At 37.8% G+C, this 17840-nt stretch overlaps 1 protein-coding gene across 6 annotated transcripts in view; it reads right to left on the reverse strand.

Moving 5' to 3' along the window:
- Nucleotides 1-17840, reverse strand: part of TBL1XR1 (TBL1X/Y related 1) — a 163385-nt gene that overhangs the window by 23798 nt on the left and 121747 nt on the right. For all 6 annotated transcript variants that reach the window (XM_077161097.1, XM_077161093.1, XM_077161096.1 and 3 more), the window contains 7 exons: nt 10528-10673; nt 8306-8528; nt 7460-7592; nt 6979-7120; nt 4278-4341; nt 4092-4189; nt 2775-2835 (listed from right to left, as the gene is read on the reverse strand). In XM_077161097.1, coding sequence (XP_077017212.1) covers nt 2775-2835; nt 4092-4189; nt 4278-4341; nt 6979-7120; nt 7460-7592; nt 8306-8471 — 664 coding nt within the window. In that variant the 5' untranslated portion in view covers nt 8472-8528; nt 10528-10673. The remainder of the gene's footprint in view (nt 1-2774; nt 2836-4091; nt 4190-4277; nt 4342-6978; nt 7121-7459; nt 7593-8305; nt 8529-10527; nt 10674-17840) is intronic.

Here is a 17840-nt window from a genome sequence, read left to right on the forward strand (position 1 = left end):
AGATTTCCTCTTACGGGCAAATGGTGCGACCACATAGTGGACACAACTGGAATACACCGTTGGTATCTGCTACAATACGGAAGAATTCAAAATAACCATGCAGAGTGAAAGAAGTCAGGCCAAAAAATGGAGTACATATAGTATTATTCCATGCACACTTAATTATACAAAATGTAAGCTATTCCTTGTGGCTGCCTGGGGTGGAAATGGGAAGAGACGTATCCCAAAGGGGCAGAGAGGAAGCCTCTGAAGATGACAGATGTGCTCACTGTCTTAATGAAGGGTTCTAAGGCACACGCATATGTCAAAATGTATCAGATTGTGCGATCTAGCTCTCTCTCAGCCAATGGCAAGCAAACTCACTGCCTTCCCTTTCTCTATACGGGATATGACTCCCAAGGGTGTAAACCTCCCTGGCAAAGTGGAACAGAGATCCTAGAATGAGCTGGGACTCAAAGTATCAGAGGATTGAGAAAACCTTCTCAACCGAAAGGGGGAAGAGAAAAGTGTCAATGGCTGAGAGATTTCAAACAGAGTCGAGAGCTTATTCTGGAGGTCATTCTTATGTATTTTATAGATATCCCCTTTTTAGTTTAAGGTGTACTGGAGAGGCTAGAGGGAGGTGCCTGAAAATGCAGAGCTGTGTGCCAGTAGCCATGTTTCTTGAAGATGATTATATAATGATACAACTTTCACAGTGTGACTGTGTGATTGTGAAAACCTTGTGTGTGATGTTCCTTTTATCTACGGTATTGAGAAATGAGTAAAAAAATATAGATTAAAAATAAATAATAGGGGGAACAAGTGTTAAAATAAATTGAGTGGATTGAAATACTAGTAGTGATTAATGAAAGGGAGTGGTAAAGGGTATAGTAAAAAATAGAGGGAACAAAGGTTAAAATATATTGTGTAGGTGGAAATACTAGTGATCAATGAGAGGGAGGGGTAAAAGGTAGGGCATGTATGAGTTTTTTCTTTTTTTGTTTTTCTGGAGTAATACAAATGCTCTAAGAAATGAACATGGTGATGAGTATACAACTATGTGATGATATGTGGGCCACTGATTATACACCAAGTACATAATGTTCATACGTTAAGAATGTTCATGTTTGTATGTTGTTTTGTTTTTGTCTTGTCAATAAAAATTTTTAAAAAGGTATCAAATTATACAATTTACACATGTACGGTTCATTTGATGTCAATTATACATGAGTAACGCTATTTAAAACAAAAATGGCAATAAAGAATACTGTGGGTAAATGGAAGCTTTTGCTGATTTGTAAAATGATTTCATTACCTGTCTACCTCATAAGATTGTGGTTGAGACTAAATTGGTAACTACATACAAAGAGTACCACCTCCAGCACAAAGTTGCTACTCTCTAGATGCTAGCTAGGAAAATTTCCACACATATACTTACTTCCACTTCACAACACTCCTAGGAGGCAAGAGAAACTTTTAGGAAGAACAGCCAGAGGCCTAAGAGACTCTCTCTGGGTAAGGGACAGAAGCCAATGCGAAAAGGAAGTAAAATAGGTATACAAAACTGATGTGTAAATGCCTATTAGTGGGCTAAGCGTTACTGGAGCTGAAATACTTGCAAATATTTACACATCTGTTAGCCCCAATTATCCAGATACTACAGAAAAATCATTCTGTACTTTATTTGGATTGGTGAGTCATACTAAGTAGAGAGAGACAAAAAAATAAAATGCCAGAAACTCCAAGTTTCAATTTTGAAGGTGATGCTGTGTGTAAAAAGGATGCTACCCAAGATTTGGAAATGACCAGGGTTATTTTAGTCAGCCTTCAAATCAAAACCACTCCTAACTACAACAAAACTTCTGCTCACCATCCAGGCATCCCTGCTCACAAAGCAGAAGGCACTGTGCAGACCCGCAGTGGCCTGCAGAGGGCTGACACATAACAAACATTTGTTTATGTGAACATTCTGGCACAACCAGTGTAACTTTATATAAATGTTCAAAGGTAAAGAAACTAGCAAGAGCTCCCAGTGAAATGACAGGTAAGGTTCAACAGGCAGATCTTACATTCTCTCCTTCTTTCTGCAACAGTTATAAAAGAGAACGGCCATTTTGAACAAAAAACAAAGGACCCAAATTGCTCCTGCCATGTCAATATCTTGAGAATCATTATTACGTATTAGATTCCAAATACTTTATACTACAAAAAATATGAGTTAAGCATTTTCTAAAAAGAGAAAAACATCTAAGGTACCAAGTCCTTATTCCCCACCCCCCAAAAAAGTCTTTTTTTTTTTTTTAATTTAGTTCATGTACACAGGACTTAGACATATCAATCCCAAATGAAAAATGACAATAATATTTAAATTTGTAAGGGTTTACACAGCCTTTTCATACATATCATTTAGTCTTATCCTCATAACAAATAGGTTTTAATATAACCAATTACAGATAGGGAAAAAGAGGCTCAGAAAGGTTAAGAGACTTCCCCAGTCTTAAAGCTTATTAAGCGGGGTGGAAATGACATTCAAATTTAGATCTGATTCCAAATCTATGCTTTTTCTATTAAATATAACACCCCTAATTGCACCAGGCTGTAAATGTTTTCTTTATGGTATAATTCAAAGAAAAGTTTGATGATCCTCTGACAATTAACAATCTGAAAGTCATGGAACATCGACTTCTGATAGAATTAATAACAAGATTGATATCTGATATTGCAAGAATTTAAAAGTTTTATTAGAAAAATAGAAGAAAGCTACAGTTCTCTTGTAAATGGTAAAGATTTACCTGAATGAAAAGGAAACTGTTGCTTGGCTTCACCAGTATGTGCATCCCAAATAATTGTAGTCTGAGATTAAAAAGGAAAGAAAAATAAATTGCTATGATAAACAGTTTATCACAGATGTGTAAGTCAGATGCCTAAGTAAAATAAAGCAACATGAAATTTCAGGTTGGATTTAATTTTTAACATTTTTTTATGCCACATAGTACAATAAGGCTATTACTCCAATTTGGGGGGAATATGATCAAGCAGTTTAATTTTTCCCTGGTGATTTTTCAGTCAATTTACTTTAAATAGCAATTTTTTGTTGTCTACCAAGTGTCAGGCATTATATTAGAGTCTATATATAATAGATATCAGAGATATAACCTACAGCCCTTAAGAAACTCAAAGGCAGCAGTGTATTTACTGTAAAATTTATTTATAGCTGTTTAGCTATAAGGCAGCAAATTTTTGGTTAATGAAGTAATCAGCTAGTTCTCAATACTTCTGTTTTTAAAGCTCACATTTCAATTAAAAAGGCAGCTTAGAAGTGTGGACCTATTCTCAAGTCTCTTCAGCACCCGCCATCAATCTGTAACTTCAAGAACCTCAAGTATTGTACAGTGGCCGCAGTGACTATTAATAGGTCTTTCTCATCCCTTCTGGGGCACCTTTCATGTTCCTTCCCATTTTGCTGTCATTTTTTAATGGCTCACTACATATAAAGCCTGAATCAGTTTCTCATCACTTTCTTTTTGGATACCACATTACCTCAGTAACTCTCCCCTATCAGTAAGTCCTTTCTCTGAATTAACATCATTTTAAATCATCTTCTCTCATTGATGTTGGTAACTTGGGTGGGCGGGGTGAGCCTAGTAAATGAAGGATGATAGAGGCTGTGTTTTGAAACCACCCATATCCACTGAGTCTATTTAGGTGAATACAGTAGAAAGATCTTGCATTTGATACATTTTCAATTAAGGAGTTCAGATAACAGACTGGCTTTGGGATTTCCCACAAAATCACTCCAGAGCTGATTCACTAAGGAGATGAACTAGAAACTAGAAGAGTGGGACAAGTGACATTCATCATAGCTCAAATTTCAGCAAAAATTAAGAGTTGCTTCCCCGATTATGAGCTGAAAAGCATTCTGATGAGTAGAATTAGCAATGAGTTGATAGAAAATCTGAGCATCCCTATTATTTCCATAAATCATAGTTGAATTTCTCAAATATGAATGCTTTATTGTTTATGTGATTCGCAGAGAGGAGCAAATATCACTTTCAATTATACTCTGTACCATATTAACCTTTACAGAACTTAGCTTAATGTTCTTTTACCTTGTCTACTCCAGCACTTAGGATGAAATTTCCTTTCTTATTCCATTTTAATGCAAATATAGGGCCTTTATGCTGCCCCAAGGTGCTAGCAAGGTTCCCTAGAATATAAAAAGAAACACATTCAAGGTATTTAAGACTTTGTAACTTAGATCCACAACAAGGCAAAAAGGAAAATGGTTCATTTACCATCTTTAGTCCATATCCTGGCAAATCCATCGTATGAACCAGTTGCTAGAAGTGTACCTTCACTCTGCCAGAGAAACACATTTCTCTCAATTATGTCATCCAGAAAGAACAATTAATCGTTACTGTTATTAAAATACTTCATGTGTAAATCCCAGGTAGAGCAGACCTTGACGTTCTCAGCTTCAGAGGTTCCAGTTTTGTCTAAGTGTGTCACCAAGCCCCAGGAAATGCCCTTTTCTGCTGAGTAGCTAGTCATCTACTGAGTGAGTCTTATGTCAAAATCTTAACAACGGCAATAAGTATTAAGAGTAACTGCTGAGTAACTTGCAAGATCAAAAAGATGATCATCATGAACGCTAAAGATCTACTACATTCTTATAGAATGGACAGATTTAATAGAAAGAAATCCATACTATTTAATCATGGCTAGAATTTTTCATATGATCCTCCCTTAACTCATTTACTGTCAAAAGAAGCGTGCATACATGTTTTCTCCAAATAATACTGCTGTTTCACATGATCAGATTCTTAATTATCATTTAATGTTTCTTTCCTCTGTTAATTCTTTCCCATTATGAAATCCTTACAAATAAAAGTAGTGACATAAAGAGTCAGTAAAGAGTACAGGCTGATTTTAGTTAATGAAATGAGTACAAAAGCCTAGAACTACTTTACAATGAGAAGAAACTCAGACACATTTGACTAAACTTAAATTCCTTTGTCATGCCCTGCCTAGATGAATGGTGCAATGGAAGGACAGATCTAATGTACTCTGTGCAAATGCAAAAGTTAAGAGAGTGCATTCAACAGACCGCTGCTGAGATGAGTAAATGGTAATGGAGAGGCAGAAGGAAATCATGCCTCACTCAGATCCTTTCTGATGCTTTCTCTTAAAGGCAATCAAAACAAGACCTCCTCATGAAAGATCTTTCAAGCCACTTAGCTCTACAGGTGACTGACCAAAACAAAAAAACAACAACTAAAGGAACAAATGATAGTTCTGGAGGTTATCGACTCAGTCCCATCAGGATTCTAAAAATCTCCTATGGCTCTATCTGAGGAAGAAAGCATGCTGAAGTCCACAGCAGACACCTATGTCCAGGCTGGGCACCACATGAAGTTGCCTTTAAACTGATGTTCCCCAAATGTTTTAGTTCACGGTTCATTAACATGGAAAAAGATTCCCTTAAACATCAGGTATCTCAAAGGCTCTTGTTTTAGTTATGGAAAAGAACCATTATTCAAAGATACTACTTTTCCTTTTAGTAGAAGGTGAATATAGTACATTTTTTAAAAGTCCAGACTTAAAACATTTATAACTTGCAGTTCAGAACCTCTAAGTCCAATATACAATAACCATCGTGTAAACTATAAAGTTTCTTTAAATTTGCATGGTCTCTGAGCTAGGTAGTGTGAAGTCATAAGGACTTTGACTTAAGATAATTAAGAGGAAAATTCCTAATCCTCATCCTATAGTCAAATACTGCCATGTGCTAAACTCCTTTGAATTTTTAGAACTGTCAACAGTTTACAGGAGAGGAAGGATAAGTACATGACTGGAATTTGTGGAGGAGAATGCTAAGAAGACCTAGCTATGAGTTCTGGAAGAAGTACATATAAACTCAGAACTTTAGCTAAAGTAATTGTTTTTTTAAAGATGATGAATATACAACTACATGATGAAAAAAAAGTTCATATTATATGTTGATTGGTTTTATTAATAAATTTTTTTTTTTAAGTTTGGAAAAAAAAAGATCCATCTCGTTCCTTGGAATGAGATTTGGAAGATCCTTTGGAAAATCCCACAAAAAGTTTCTGAACACAGGCCAGAGGCTGAAAGGATATTGGTCACTGGCTGAGGAAAGGACAGGCAGCTTCTGTAATTCTCGGCAATGCTGAAATGACCTAAGGCTTTTCAGAGATGGGGGGTAGGTAAGAGATGGGTGCAAATGGAAATGAAGGAATAACGGCAACACAGGGTAAGAAGACAAAGATACAGGAACTTAAAAATGCTAAGTTTCTACAAGCTAATCATGAGAACTATGGGCACAAATGAAGGTGGGAATCATCTATTGAAGCGGAAAGCTTTATTTACAATGAAATAAAACTGTTTGGAAAGTCCAAGTATTTGAGTTCTCCCAGAAAGATGTTCTATGCCTGCCAACTGACTCCATATATGGAATCAAAAAATTACAAAATCCCTACAACAGGAATAAACCTTGAAGTAATCTAGACCAACGGTCCCGAAAAGGCATACGGCAATTAAGCTTTCATCAGTTTGCAGCAAAATGAGAAAAATAAGAACCTTTTTGGCCATATAGATCTCTTTTATTCCCAACTAAGGCTTTTGCTTTTAAGGACTTAGCATGTGCCTATCACCCTGCTGAGTGTTTTTCTCTATTCTCTCACTTATGAAGGAGCTCTAATCACACTTCCACTTTACATATAAGGAGAACGAAGCAGAGCGGCTGAGTGACAACTGTACCAAGTCCTGATGCTAGATAAACGGACCAAGCCAACCTGGTCTGGCAACTTCGCGCAGCCTTACCAGCATGTATGGGCATGGGAATTTCGAGGGAGCTGCTCTGACTAGTTGGCGAAACCCAAACTACCTGACCAGTTGGCAAACCCTGCCATTAGCCTGAGGCTCTGGGAATTGATAACATGAACTGTCCACCACAGACGGTTTGGAAATACTCACATTCCAATCTAGAGAGGTCACGTCCTTGTTGCTTGGGACATCTTGCCCTCCTTCTCGAATACAATGTCTAAGTACTAACTGTGTGGAGCCGCCAGTGCTGTTTTCACTGAGATTCCATATTCGTGCCGTTGAATCTCCAGACCTAAAAAGCAGACAATATTCTTTAAATCCTTATGATAGCCTCAAGAACCACAGAATCCAAGCAACATACTTACGCTCTATTACTAATAAGGAAACTAAAAATAAGACAAGAAGGAATTTCCATTTCCAGTATTTTCTCATTCTTTGCTGTGGGACCCCCAAACATTCCTCCTGTAACAGGGCTAATTAAAACTTATCAAATTATTGATAATTTCATAAAGAAATAAAGACTTACAGAGGCAAAACAACCACAAACAAGAAAAACCTAAAATGTATGTAATATAAATAATTCAGGAAGATAAGAAAAACCACCATTTTGGCGTCCCTTTGAGAAACATACCCGGAGGCCAGGAGATCGCTAACCGGGTTCCAGGCACAGATAAAAACTTCAGATTCATGGCCCCGTAACACCACCGCTTTATTAGGAGGGATTTCAACATCCCCGTCCACTTCCATCATATCAGTATGATTATCTGCATCACGAGAAAAAAGGGTAGCATTCCATTTAGGGGGTTTTACAGCATCGTAGGGGGAGGGGTAAATTTTTAATACGTAAATATTTTACTTTTTAATATATAGCATAACATTCTTTTACTATGTCAGATAAAGGAATGATGCCTATTTATGGTTAAATATGACTGACTATATGCTTTCTAAAAGAAATACGTATTTGAGTGTGTATTTAGAGATGGGGCCTAGGGGTGGGTGGTGGGGGGTGGTGGATGGGTGGGTAGTAAATGGTCAGGTCTGAACATGGCTAAAATGATAATACAGTTTGAATTAAATATAATCTGTGCCAACACTATTCTGAGTTTCTGCCAGTAGGGGTTGCTGATAACATTCATATAACATTAGCGTTGCTTGTATATCTCACATCAGTACTTTATTGTACCTGCTAATAAAAATAATTGCTGCAAAATTTATCTAGAAATCAAATGCAGATGCAAAAACTTCATTTAACAGTGGAAAATGGTTTCCTAGTACTTAAAAAAAAGAAAAAGTCAATGAAAGTAAATCTAGCTTCGGGGCTTTAGGAATAAAAATCTGAACTGTGTAATGCAAGTTAGGGAAACAAGTTAATTGTAGTTAGGAGTTATCTGATATAATTGCAGCTTAGAAGGTGGCACATTCTCATAAAGCAGAGTTATTTCCTCTGGAAAGGAACTGGTTTAAATTCTCAGCTTACTTGCTATAGTATGTGCTCCATTTTCCTCCCCATTTGCTGTGTTTTCTCCATTTTTTGCAGATCCTTGTTGGGTCGTGGCAGCTGTGGCAGCTGCAGCAGCTGCTGCCTGTTGCTGGGCAAGTTTATCTCTGTAAGCCTGTTGCCTTGTTTGTACTACATCAGGCATTACGGCATCAATCAGGGACAGAGATTCTATTGGTCGACCATCAAACAAGGTACCATCCTGGATTTGGAAAATTGCAGAAAGATAATATTTAGGGTTATTTGCCTTCATATAAATCAATAGCACAAAGTTCATTCACATAAAAACACACATTTAGATCATTTTCTGAACTCGCGTAATAAGAAGGAAAGTAGTCAGGAGGGGAAAGAAGGAAACTAAGAGACAACTACAAACAGCTGTTTAACTTTTCCTCTTCTCCTAATTCATAATGTGTTAAATGTTGCACAGATTATAGCTGAAAAATCAAAGTCACAGCTCAAAACGGAAAAGGATAATAAATTGTAGACTCATATGAGGAAAAGGTTCTAATATCAGAGCCTAAATTTTGTTAGCCAAAAGCAACGACCATTATGGAATAGTCCTTGTCATATAAGCTTTGGTGCCACATTTTAGTAAAAACTTCTTTAAACCTAAAAGACTTCTAAAACAGCTTTGTTGTATACAAAAATTTCTTGTGATTTGGCTAAAATATTAAAGAAGAAGTAGATTTCAGAAGAAGCAGATGCCATCCAATCATCTCATTTTACTAATGTTGAAACGTAAGAACGTTAAGGTGTAAAGACCTGTTCAAGGCCACAGCTGGTTAACTGCAGCCGGGACCTCTTAATCCAGCGCTATTCAAAGTTTCATCCAAGGTAGGGGGTTAGAAACCCATATCTGAACCTACAGAAGAGAGTCTCTCCAAGGGCTCAGGAATCCTCCTTTACTGAGCACTAGCTTCTGAAGGCACCATCATAACTCACGGGCTAGCGTGCTTTCATTTTATGGGGTTGCTACAATTTTCTAAAGCGCCTATTCACTGATATTAGGAAGTTCATGATGAATAAAAAGTTCTCCAATGAGTACAAGAAGAGACACGGACAAACAGCAGGTCAGAAATCGAAAAGGCAGAAACTACCAGAAGCCTGGTACCGCCACACCTATTCTGGGGAGCAAGCACCACTGGTGGTCCACAGCAGTGCGATGGTGTACCGAGTTACAAAAACACAGCACGCAGTTCTCAACTGTCAGTTACAATGGAATAATTGAGGTGTAGGAGGAGAAGGTGTTTTAACTTATAAGTAACTATAAAATATTATTAAAACCAAAATGGATACATTGTGGAGTACTGTATAAAAATGACAAAAAAAATTCAGATAAAATGAGACTTCCTCTTGGGCCACTGGGAGAATGTGCTTATCTCCCTCACAATAAGGCATTCTTTGGGAGGGAAAGTGCTAGAAGACAAAGAGGTCACATGCGAATTTAGTATTAGAGGATTTTTCCGTCATTGAGATGATGAAACAAAAATAATGGCATCAATTTTTTTAGCATGCTATATCAATACAATCAAATTGATACAGGAATTGTGAACCTTTCCATTTTCAAAACGCTTAGAAAAGGTGAAAAGCTCCACATATCTGGTCATACATGAACATTTCTAGCTAGACCAGGCTCTTGCAAACTGTTTCTTTAAAAGGCCAAATTGTCAGTATTTTAGGCTTTTAAGCCATAAGGTCTCCAGGTCTCTGCACAACTCTGCCACTGAAGCACAAAAGCTTCAGTATGCAAATGAATGAGCATGACTGTGTTCCCATCAAACTTTATGTGCAAAAAACAAACAGCAGACAGAACTTTTTTTTTACTATCACCAGGCCTGAGACAGGCAATGACAAGATTTAGCTTCAATTACTAACTGACTTCCAAAATTGGGGTATTGACAAATAACCTGAGATTTTTTTTTTTAAACTGGCCACAGACTATGGTCTCAGCATCCCAAAGCAGAATGCTTTCATGTTTTAAAGAACATTATGTCATTGTTTACTTGCAAACACACAAGCCACAGATAAAGGTCCTTACAACTAACTGGGAGCCTGTGTGGTTTGACTGCTAGATTAGAGGTAACACCGTTCATTTTAGTTAACCAGAGAAACTGCAGAAAGGGGAAAGCAACCAAGATAATGTGATCGAAGGACGTATTTCAGAGTAAGAATTAATATTCGAAATAAACCTTCCTTACCTCATTAATACTAACTTCTGCTTCTACATACTGCAGACCTTTCTGAATGATAGAAATCAATGCTGCAGGTGGGACAAGGGCACCATTTATGTTAGACTGACTGATATGGCTTTCTATACCAAAAGTAAACGCTGAATGAGAGAATCCTAAAAGTAAAAGAAGAAGTATGAGAATTAATTCTTCTAGTGCAGCATGCTACATGGCACAAAGAAAAGACCTCTATTGCTGTAAAAACCATATACAACACATGTGAAATTCCAGGGATACCCAGATCAAGTATGTTTTTTAAAAAACAAAATTATCAAAATTCAAGCATGTTTACCTTTATATTTTCCTCTTCTCTTTTACTATTTAACATATTCTTTAAAATGTCTAGTACATACTTGATTACATAGCTTCAAATTTCACAAAATTACAAGTATAACTTTCTTCAATGAAAACCAGCAAATTTTAAAGTCGGAAAATCCTTTAGAAATCATGTGATTCAATTCCTTCAATCAAGATAAATTATGTAATATTTAATATTTTGTAGTATATTTAAGTTTCTATATAAACATTTCAAAACACCTTTACAAATTCAATGTTTTGCAGTTTGTCTTCAAATGACTTAGGAAATACAAGGTACATTAGAACTAGGAAGGAAAATTGAAACTTAATGAAAAATAATTTTTATGCTCAAATCTGATTTTAAACAAGTTTGTTAAAAAAATTGTACTAATTCTTTGCCACTTAGTAAAAACCATATAAATGAAATCTTTTGGAAATGGAGTGCTGGCAACTGATTCTATTTCTCTATCGGCAATTAGTGCATCTTAATTTGAAACTCATAAAACTAGTATACTCACATAACCAAAATCTCTTCATTTAAATATAATCTGCATTTGAGACTTTTAACAACCAAATGAATTTTCTCCCAATTAAAGTAAGAGGAGGATTGAGAGAAAATTTATGTTGATCTTGCTTTATGAAAGTCAAATTCAAACAAATTCTTACAAATTGATAGACCCAAAGGCAAACTCTTTACTAAAATAACCATCACAATTTATCATTAGATAGTAATTGCTATTAAGGTATTTTAAACAATTCAATTAAAATTATACATGTAATACAGAGTGTTAAGCTTTCATACTCAATAAAACAAAATGAACCTGGGCTTATATTGGGTCCTGGTTAAAGTGATTTAACCCATACTATAAACTCTGTTGTCCAGCCTAGCTATCCCAGTTTTTCAGTGCTTAGTACATGTCATTTTCTGCATTTTATGCTTCCACTCTTAAGCTCCTTGTGGCACTTGTGAGCATTCTGTAATAAAATATTGTAGGCTCACAGCATGCGGCTAGGAAGTATTTAGCCTGTTAACTGAGAGTCAACACCAACAGCATCCACGTTGACTGTCCTCACAGCTCTTTCTTCCCCCACTGTAGGACATATGATCATTGCACGCTGGTAACTATCCACAGTGAGATGAGCAAGAAATTAAAGACCTTGACTCTAACGTCATGATTCTGCCCATAGGCATGACCGTAACTGAGCACACCATAAACCATTTCAGCTTAACCCGAGCTCACAGAGATGGATAAGAAAGGCAGCAATGGACAGTGCTGGCAAAAGGACACCACTGGGCATTGTCCCTCTCAGGTACCAACAAGTTCCAGAGGACCGGGATGGCCTGCCAAGAGCAAGGACTTGGACACAGAAGGCAGAGAAGAGACGAAGATACAGCAGTGAAACCCCTAAGCAATGAGGTGGGGATTTCTACTTTCAATTATAACCACCCCCCTCCAGCCCTATAAATCGTAAATAGGGAGAAAGGCCAAGCAGCTAAAGGACTTAGAAACGGAAGAAGTCTGCCTTCAGGAAGGAAGATAGCACCCATGGAGGGACTACAGCACGCCAGATACTGTGCATTCACATACACTCTTATTATTTTATAGCACGAATTAACAGAAACTGCGGCCCATAAGTAAGACAGTAAGGACTTGAATTCATTCAGAGATCACGATCTTAATTAACCACTTCACTCTATTTACTGAAGAGTTAAAGTACAGAGAGATAAAGTCAAGGAAGTGAGCTCCTGTTTACTGATACAAAGTAGAAGACTGTCAAGTTTCTTCTTCAACTTAGGGTCTTGGGAAGTGGTGTGAGCAGCACAGGAAACAGTAAAACGTCTGATTAGCCTTATTTAGGGCCAGCATTTCAGAAACGTTTCGATTTACAGAACGCTTATATAGACTGTAGCAAAGTCCATAAGTGCATTTTCTATTATAATCATTATTATAATTACCTTTAGACCCTAATAACCTGACAGAGTTTAGGCTTAAAGCGTTTGTCCAGGAACACCCTAAGCCCCGTGGCAGCCAGGCCACCTCTAGCCTGGAACACGCACCTGGCCAGAGCCTGCTCTGTCGCAGAGCAGCCAGCATGGCTCTCACTTCCCAGCAGTTCACACTATCGCAGATACACTTCGACATGCTCTCAGCCGCAAAACCACCCTGACGTCATTGTTGGCATTGTTCTGGCGCTCCTCATTTATACCTATCCTAGATAAGCTCCACGTTTAAATACCCACTTAAATAAATGTTCAATTTAGTTATAATTTTTTATTTCTAGCCATTGCATTACATGGTGGCTTAAAATCACTGCATTCAAAACCATTTCTTCTTATCCTTCCTAAAACTTCTTTTTCCCTACAAATTTCTTTTCTCATTTTGTTACACCAGAAAGCCATCCTCATGGGCACCCCTCCCTCAGCCCAGCGATCCACCATCCCCGAGCCCCGTCCTGCCTCTCTGCACTCTGCCCTCGCCTTTCCTGCCAGAGCCGGAATTCTGTCTCCTTATCCTTTGCCTTGACAGTTACGTCATGAGTTCCTTTTCCTTCTTGCCCAGTTCAGTACCTCTGGTACATTGCAGAGAGAACACCACTTCTAAAACATAAACCAACCCTATCACTTCTTACTTGACATCTTCCAGACTCCTCTGGCCTTTACAATAAAGGCCAAGTTCTCTAGTGTGCCCACGGCCGTCGCCTGCCTCTCCTCGTCCCAATGCCCCGTCCCCACTCTGCTTCCCTCCGCGGAGTGACCTGGAAGTTACTGCCCAAGGTATGGAACTCCCCGACCAGGCAGGCTGCACCGTCGCGCCTCCAAGACTGTGGGTGCTGTGCCCCTGTCCTATGCCCTCTCCCCCTCCCTGAGCTAAGGCAGGGAAGCCTTGCCTTCCACCATTCCAGGTGACTCGGTGTCTCCGATGCTGACCCTTTCATTTGTACACATCTGTAGTATGACACGTATCACACTGAACAGTTTCATCTGAGTGTGAGCACAATCAGACCGGGCTGCCCGTGGAAATGTCCAACAATCTTTTCATTCTTGGAAGCTAGCACATGTGCTCTAAAAAGTTTGTTAAATTAGAATACATTTATACTAGAATACATGCTGGCAGAGTAGAAAATCTATGACTAGGAAAAGTATATGACATAAATTTTCCGTGAACAGCAATCCAAAAATTCAAATATGCAGAAATATTTTCCAAGAACCACCTCTGATTTACAAAATAGAAGACAACAGGAATCACCTAAATCATGGAAATGCTGAATTTCGGGATGATTAACTTAAAATAGCATCCCTTCTTTCCAGGGTAAGAGCAAATCTGATATGAAATAGTTCCAATGTAATCAAATACTCCAAGCATTCACTATGTAATTAAGATTTGGGAGGTAGAAAAGAGATTCCAGAGAGGAATGAGGCTGAAAACCACTAAGTTCGGTATATGGAAATTCCCCGAAAGAGATAAACAGTGAGGGGTGGAGATGGGGGTGACTGACTGCACACTGGAACATAGACCACTCTGATGTAAGAAGTCAGAGCACAAAACACCCGTCTACTGCAGCCTGTTCCGTTAGAGAGCTGCCTTCCCTGGGGATGATGGAACTGCATTCTCAAAGCGGTGTTTGTCCTCCAGAGCCTGCCAGCTCGACTTTGCAGAGCACAGGGATGAAAAAGCAGGGCCTTAAGGAAAGGAGCTTACGATACCAATATTAAGGTATAGGGGATGTGATCAAGAAATGTGATGAAAAACAGGCAAAGCGTAGCTATCATTGCAACAAGGAGCCCTAGTCTGGAAGGAAGCCCTGATTTATCCGAGATACTTGTCAGTATCAGGTCAGAAAAAGACAGAAAATTACATCCCTGTCACAACGCCATGCACACCTTTGCCCCCAAGTCTATTTCCAACTCCAGAGTTTAGGTCCAAATTTTACAAAAGATAAAAAAGGAGGAGGGGGAAATGTTATACAAGCTCTTGGCTGTTGAAGACTCCGACCCAGAACTTACAAAAAAGAATAGAATGTGGCAGAGAGAGTTCAAATAGAGTTGAGAGGCTACTCTGGAGGTTGCTCTTACACAAGCTTCAGGTAGACCTATCATAACCTGCCAACCCCCAACCAGGACCATTCCAGCCAATCCTAAAGAACACCTAGGGCAATATATAAGATTCCAGAAGGGTTTCCAGACACTAGAGTAACTTTCCAGAAACCTACAACCTCCAGCTGGGTCCCTGAATCCAGAGAAGTCCTGAAACCTAGCCCAGCCTCTCCAGAACATCAGATAGTTCCATCTCCCGGCCCCGTATCAGTGACAGATCCTTCTAATATCAAAAATTTAAAATTACCAGAGCCCAAACAACACACTGAGTGGTATGGAAAGATCAAAGGTGATGGCAGAATTACACATAGAAGATAGGACTTAACAAATGAATATGAATGCTGAATCATTAAATTGATATCTCTTTTTGTCTCCAGTATTTCAGAGCACCTAGAAGTAAAAACTTAAAATCGTGAAATTGTAACCCATGTCAAAGTCTGAAATATGTCCTACAAATAACTGTGGTGCTATGCTTGGAAATTTATAGCTTTTTTGTATATATGCTATTGTTCACAAAAAAAGAAAGGAAAAAAAGTCGATTGTGATGATGAAAAAGGATTTAAGCCTACTAGCCTCCTATATTCTGGAACAGGCAGAAGAAAAAATATGAGAGGATCATATGGTAGCCCATGACAAACGCTTGGATCTGTCCTGCAACCACTTTTTGAAGCGTGCTTTGAAAACGATTGCTTTTTTATTTCTGTCCTTTGTATATATATTATACTATACAATAAAAAAAAGTTTAAAAGCTGCAAAAAGAATAGAATGTATAAAAGAGAAAATTACAAAACCAAAACCCAAATACAACTGTTAATATTTTTATGCACTTCTATTTTTTCTCTGCATAGTTTTTTCTTCAGTACTATATAATATACTGGTTGTATAATATTGTGCACTGTTTTTATTTTTTAAAATTCGGAGATAATTTGAATAGCATCTTATTATTCAGCCAGTAAATTATTCATCCATTCATCCCACAGCCAGGCATTTGAAGTTTCCCCATGTTTACATTAAGAATCTTACCTCAGATATCTATTTGTATAGGATTTTGCCACATGCAATTTTTATCTCCTTGCAACTTATACATTCCTTATACCCTTTACTATGCTGACTATTCCTAAAACAAACCGATTACTATTAAAATTGATAGTTCACAGAAACTGAACAAGTTCTGTGCTTGGTTATTATTTTAAAGGGTCATTATCCTCTAACAATTAAGTGGGTTCGTAGGAGTCTGTGGTAGGAATTTCCCTCATCACGGGAAAATGGTCATTCAGCTTACTGACGAGCAAAGAGGAGAAAAACTAACTTGGAAGTATAGATGGATGGCGATTACCAGCAACTATGACAAATTTGCTTATTGTTAATATGAGTTTCGTTACATATTTTATTTGATTGTAACACAAAACTCTATCTTTTCCTATTTGCACCTCTTCAGCTGGTTGTCTAGTCATTAAAAGGTTGGAGGCAGACATTAGATGCCCAGCTACCCTCATTACAGAAGCACATGTGGAAGAGCTAGTTTAACTTGCCAGTTTAACTTGCCTCTATCCAGTCGGTTGTTAAATCTGGTTCATAAATGGCACTGGGAGGGGCCATGTAGGAAGGAATGATTATCTAGTCCAGCTGCCTTTATATGAAGTCAAGAAAAACTGTACTGTCATTTGATCGCTACCATTTTATTAGCCATTATAGAGAATGATACAAAACAGTTAAATGGAAAAAAACAATGATTACACTCTAGGTCAGACCTTATGCTATACATACACAGGTCAGCTGTGCCTACACTGACCATGTTTTCTTGAGGAAAAATAAAGTATGTAATCTTATGAACAGATGGAACACTCTTGAAGTACGACCGTCTCAGAAAAAGTGGCATGGTGCCTGGCCCATGTGTGAGACCTACTGAAATGGGTAGAGAATAAAAGAGCACGGGGTGGAAGGGGTGAGAGTATGGGCAGGAAGACGAGATGCCCTTTCCTGAACCACTGTCACAGCCCACACTCAGCCCTTTCTTACACATGGGATCCGTGTGCAAGGTAAATCTCAGTTTTAAAAGCAAGATGATTTTTTTTAAGTGATAGTGTTCAGAATCACAATCTAGAAAATAAGTCAGTGACAGGGACATAGTTTCTGCAATTTCCAGTTAGTCTTTCAATTGTAAGATAGAACTATTTCATAGTTGTCAACAAACAGTCAAGTATATCATAAACCGGGAGGTTAGTGGAGCTCTTAAACTCGTAATCGATGACAGTTAATCTAGAATCAAGAATCCTTTCCCAGACCACATACACATTTTGGCCACATCAAATTAAATCTTCATACAAAACAATAAGGAAAACAGGTACTAGAATGTTCACAAATAACTGCCAGCAACAATTTCTGCAGAAAACAAATAAACCCAAACTGTGAATACTACAGTCACAGGAAATGCAAAAGGGGTTAAAAAAAAAAAAAAGGTCCGAAATCAGCTAAGTGCTTCTCAAATTAACACTGCATCAGTTCTGTTAAATACAACTTAGCACGTATCACTAAGTACTTATCTGCATATGGTTGCTATATGAGTTATTAGGGCAATCAAATTATTTAATGTCCTTGGGCAAACACTAATTAAAGGTAGGATACTGAATAAAGTCAATTGTTACTTACAGTACAGCCTGTCGAACACACTCAATTTTAAGTCATCTCAAAAGAGAAAAAACTAATTTTATTCCCTAGAAAATAATTGTTAAATACAAGTCTAGTTCATAAGAGCACAGAACAGTGAAGAACAAAGTAATTTGCTTAGGTGAACTTTCTAGAGATAGTATTGAGAAAAATTAAAAGTTATAACACTTAATAAAAACATCCTGCAATAAATACATTTTTTTTTCTTTTAGTTTTAGTGGGT

The sequence above is a fragment of the Tamandua tetradactyla genome, chromosome 5, assembly GCF_023851605.1.
Source record: "Tamandua tetradactyla isolate mTamTet1 chromosome 5, mTamTet1.pri, whole genome shotgun sequence".
NCBI lineage: Eukaryota > Metazoa > Chordata > Mammalia > Pilosa > Myrmecophagidae > Tamandua > Tamandua tetradactyla.